The sequence below is a fragment of the Penaeus japonicus genome, unplaced genomic scaffold (genome assembly GCF_977035675.1).
Source record: "Penaeus japonicus unplaced genomic scaffold, GWHDUDI00000001_assembly GWHDUDI00000009, whole genome shotgun sequence".
Classification (NCBI taxonomy): domain Eukaryota; kingdom Metazoa; phylum Arthropoda; class Malacostraca; order Decapoda; family Penaeidae; genus Penaeus; species Penaeus japonicus.
In genome coordinates this window covers 22,228,201-22,232,079 of record NW_028234411.1, presented here as the reverse complement: position 1 = coordinate 22,232,079, position 3,879 = coordinate 22,228,201, and the positions used below count along the sequence as shown (strand labels likewise).

The following is a 3,879-nucleotide window of genomic DNA, read 5'->3' as shown; positions in this document are numbered from 1 at the left end:
AGGATCAATGATAAATTTTGATATGGAATATTAGTTGCTATTATTGTGGAGAAACACTTGTGCTAAAGTCCGGTTCTCTCCCCATTCTTAAATTACAAAATTCATTCCTTTGCCTACGTAAAATCTTTATAAATTTGTCTTCCGATGATTATCTGCCGTCTAATTGTGTTACCCCCAAAATCCCCGTTTTCTCTCATGAATGGCCAGCTGAGCAATGTGAACGAAGGGAACAAGTAGTAAACACAAACACGTGTTGACGACGATGGCCAACCCGGAGCAGCGAAAGAAAAATAAGAAGAAAAGTAATTTTCTTCGAAATGCCAAAAAGCTAGGAAAGAAAGGACACTTTGGAAAAGGGAAGAGAGTCTCGGAAGAGGAATATAATTATTATATTCGTGTATTTGAACAACTGAAACATGTGGAAGGTGAAGATAAAGGTAAGACACTTTCATTTAATATTTAGTGTTTTATTATTTCTTCTTTCTTTATTTATTTTAAAAGGTTTTAGACTCTTCTTACCTCTTCTTTTGTGCTTCTGATTTCTGTCGTATGTATGTACTGCCTACTTTATTTTTGTGGGGAGAACTACAAACCATAGTTAACATGGTATATTTCTATGTACTTTAAAAGAAAAGTGCAAAAAATATGGTTACAAATGACAAGCCCCCATAAGCTTGCAGTTGCCTCCACACTTACTATGACACACAGCAGGTTTTGGCATTAGTTTAAATGCGCCGATTTGGGGGAACACAAAACTTAGCAATAGTTAGTTTCGAGGTTATCCCTAGCCAAAGGAAGGTTTCCTGGACCCCCCCCCCCCATTTTCAGAGCACTTCATGCTACCTACCTTGACTTTATGGAGTTTTACTATCAGTAATTATACACATTCATTTTTAAGTCCACAGAAACATGAACAATGAGAAACATGAAACAGCTGTCATTGGTTTATTGATCAAAGTCTTGTCCTCATTCATTCAACATCCTAAGATTGTTTTTCCAATAGATGGCTCTTTTCCAAACAAGTACATATCAAGTAAAGCAAAAACACATCAGTAGATTTTTTTTTTCAATGTATGGGTTGAAAGAGATGCAAGTATTATATTTTAATATTAAATAAATTCTTGATTTTCAAATTGTTTAAGAAATGTTATAGATGGAAAGTGTCTTAGAATAACCTTAGATTTCATAGACCTATTGATTTCATAATTATTTTCTTTGAAAGTAACATGTCATTAACTAAAACTATGCTGTACTTTTTTGTTGGTGGATGGTCTGCTCCAGTAATTAACCCACTGTGAATGGGGTACCTAAGGACATAACGGGCTGTCAGAAAAGGCTATTATTGTCCCTGCCAGCTCTGGATAAGAAGTAGAGAGATAGGGAAAATGTTGTTTCTGCTCTCTGGGCGGACAAAACAAGGGGTTATGTTGACTTTGGAAAGCTGTATCTTTGAAGCTAGTGCCGTTACAGTCAAAAGTACTTCATGACTGTGAGCATGCTTCAATTGTGAGCAGTTTCTGATGTCATATAATGTTTGCATTGATACCTACCTGTCTTTGAGACCTTATCGGAGCCATCGTGTGTCAACACCCATCCAGAACAGGTTATGAAGTTTATGTTAACCCATTGTGGACAGGGGAGAGATTTGCTTGCCCTGTCTCCAGGATGAGTTTTATTTCAGAGCGAGGCAGTTTCACACAACATACTTTGACTTTTCCCATTCTTTTTTAGTCAGTCATTGTAAAGCCAGAGCCTTTTTTGTGTTTGAATTTTTGTGTATTTTTCTGCATTTAGAGACTTTCATCTGTCATATAGAGTCTATCTAAAAGCAACTTTACTTTTTTGTATATATGTACTGTTATGAATGAATACGAAACATATAAGCATCCACAATGAAGACAGCATGAAGAATTATTGAAGAGGAAGGAAACCTGTGCTTATGACAGTGAGTGCCACAGTAAAGGGCATCCCTACTGGCACAGGGGCTCATTGTAGACATTGGGCATGGTTTGAATCCCCTTCCACTTCTTGTTCTGCCTGCACATTTTTCATCGGCAGCACTTTAGAGCAAGAGGTCGGCAACTTGATATGTGCCATTGCTCTATAAAGATAGTGCCTTTTAAAGGCTATAGATGGGTACCATTCAAGGCTCTCTCTCCTGCTGGTGTTAGGTGAAACCCATTTTGCTTAACCCAATGACGACGGTGCGTCACACTCGTGTGACACAGCTAAATTCCCAATGCCGGGGCGTCATGCCAGTGTGATGATTTTACAATGCAATATTGCAATCGCCCGGCATAGGGGTTTTCGCGTAGCGCGTGCCCCGGCGGGAAAAGGTTAATATTATGCCAATTGTAGTAATTATGACTGCAATTGTCATCATCACTCACTCATTACTCATAGCACGATAAAATAAGACACTGATCCAAAAGTACCAACCATCATATGTGTCATGATGCCCATTGTCAGGCCAGAGCTCCTGCGTCATGTATGTCATGATATCCGTCTGCTATAGGTTAATGCCACAAGTGATTATTCTACTAAGAGCTTGTGTTAGTTACACTCTGGGGGACTTGAAGCTTGGGCATTGGAGAATCGTGTTTTGTGTTTTCTTTGCATCATCTGAAAAAGGGACAATCTCAATTTTCATTCTATATAAATGTTTTAGTCTTGTGTGTTTTGTCTTGAGTCTTGAGATGCATGTGTCCATTTTCTGATTTTGGATCTGGACCACTGACATAAGCTCTTGTCTTTGACATAGAAAATTTTCATATCTAGAATATTATTATTATTTTTTTTTTAAGTTTGTCTCTCATTGTTTGAATATTTTTAGATTAAATTTAATTTATGATATGCTTTCGATGTTGTGGTATGGATGTGGAATTATTTAATTCATGTGTTTTTTTCAGCTAGATCAGCTAGTTCATTATGCTTAATTTTTCTACATTATGGAATTCACTGTAATGTTGTTTTATGCTTTCTGTTTGTTAGGGAGTATATTGTGTAATGTAGTTCATAAGTGATTTGTTTTTAAATTTGGGATTTTTGATTTTGAATCATTTATAAGGCTGAATGTAAATCTATTAAGGTTACCAAGTTTGTTTATCATTTGGTATGTATTTAAGTACTTGCTTTATAGCAAATAGTTCTGCATGAGTGAATTAGATGTGTTTTGAAAGCTTCCGAATAATTGTTAACTCTGTATTGTGGATGTATATTGCTGATAAGTCTGGTTTTTCGTTTTTCATCCATCTGAATATTTTGTTATAATTCTTCATAGGATGTATTTTCTAATGCTTATAATTGCTGGTGAGAGGTGTTTTTTATTATATTGTCTATGGAGTTAATTTCTGTATTCTGACATGTCATACCATCGTTGGATAAGAGAAGTATTTGGCATTAAGTATGTTTCTACACTGAGGCCCATTTTTTTTCTTATTTTATTTATTCTGTGCACTAAGGTTCTTTTTATCTTTTAAGGGATTATATTGTTGTATGGTATTTATCATTTGTTGTTATATTGGTATATTATATGGCTGAATGCATTCCATTTCCCTTATTCTGATTGTTAATGGGGTAATATTTGTTGATGCCTGAAGGATTATCGTTGGTGTTGTTTTGAAACATCCTTTTGCTACTATGAGGGTTTGTTTGGTAAGATTTCTAATTTCTTTATTTCTGATTCTTTTGATGCTCAATATATAGGAAGATGGAGGCTACTGTAAGAATTTTATTTTTATGTGACAGAACTTTTTTATATGACTTTTAGTGTCTAATGAGTACCCTGCACTATTATCCTTCATATCTGTGGATTAATTTTATAGCAGTGTCTTTTCAGTACCTATATTTTATTTTTCCTATTGTTAGAGAAAACTGAAT

The 3,879-nt window shown here is 35.4% G+C and overlaps 1 protein-coding gene across 1 annotated transcript in view; it reads left to right on the top strand.

Annotated features, from left to right (window-relative positions):
• The first annotated feature begins 203 nt into the window (after positions 1 to 203).
• The window catches only part of LOC122261585 (nucleolar protein 9), an 11,632-nt gene continuing 7,956 nt past the window's right edge, over positions 204 to 3,879 (top strand). Inside the window, exon 1 of the mRNA XM_086539837.1 lies at positions 204 to 437. Coding sequence (XP_086395963.1) covers positions 263 to 437 — 175 coding nt within the window. The 5' untranslated portion in view covers positions 204 to 262. The remainder of the gene's footprint in view (positions 438 to 3,879) is intronic.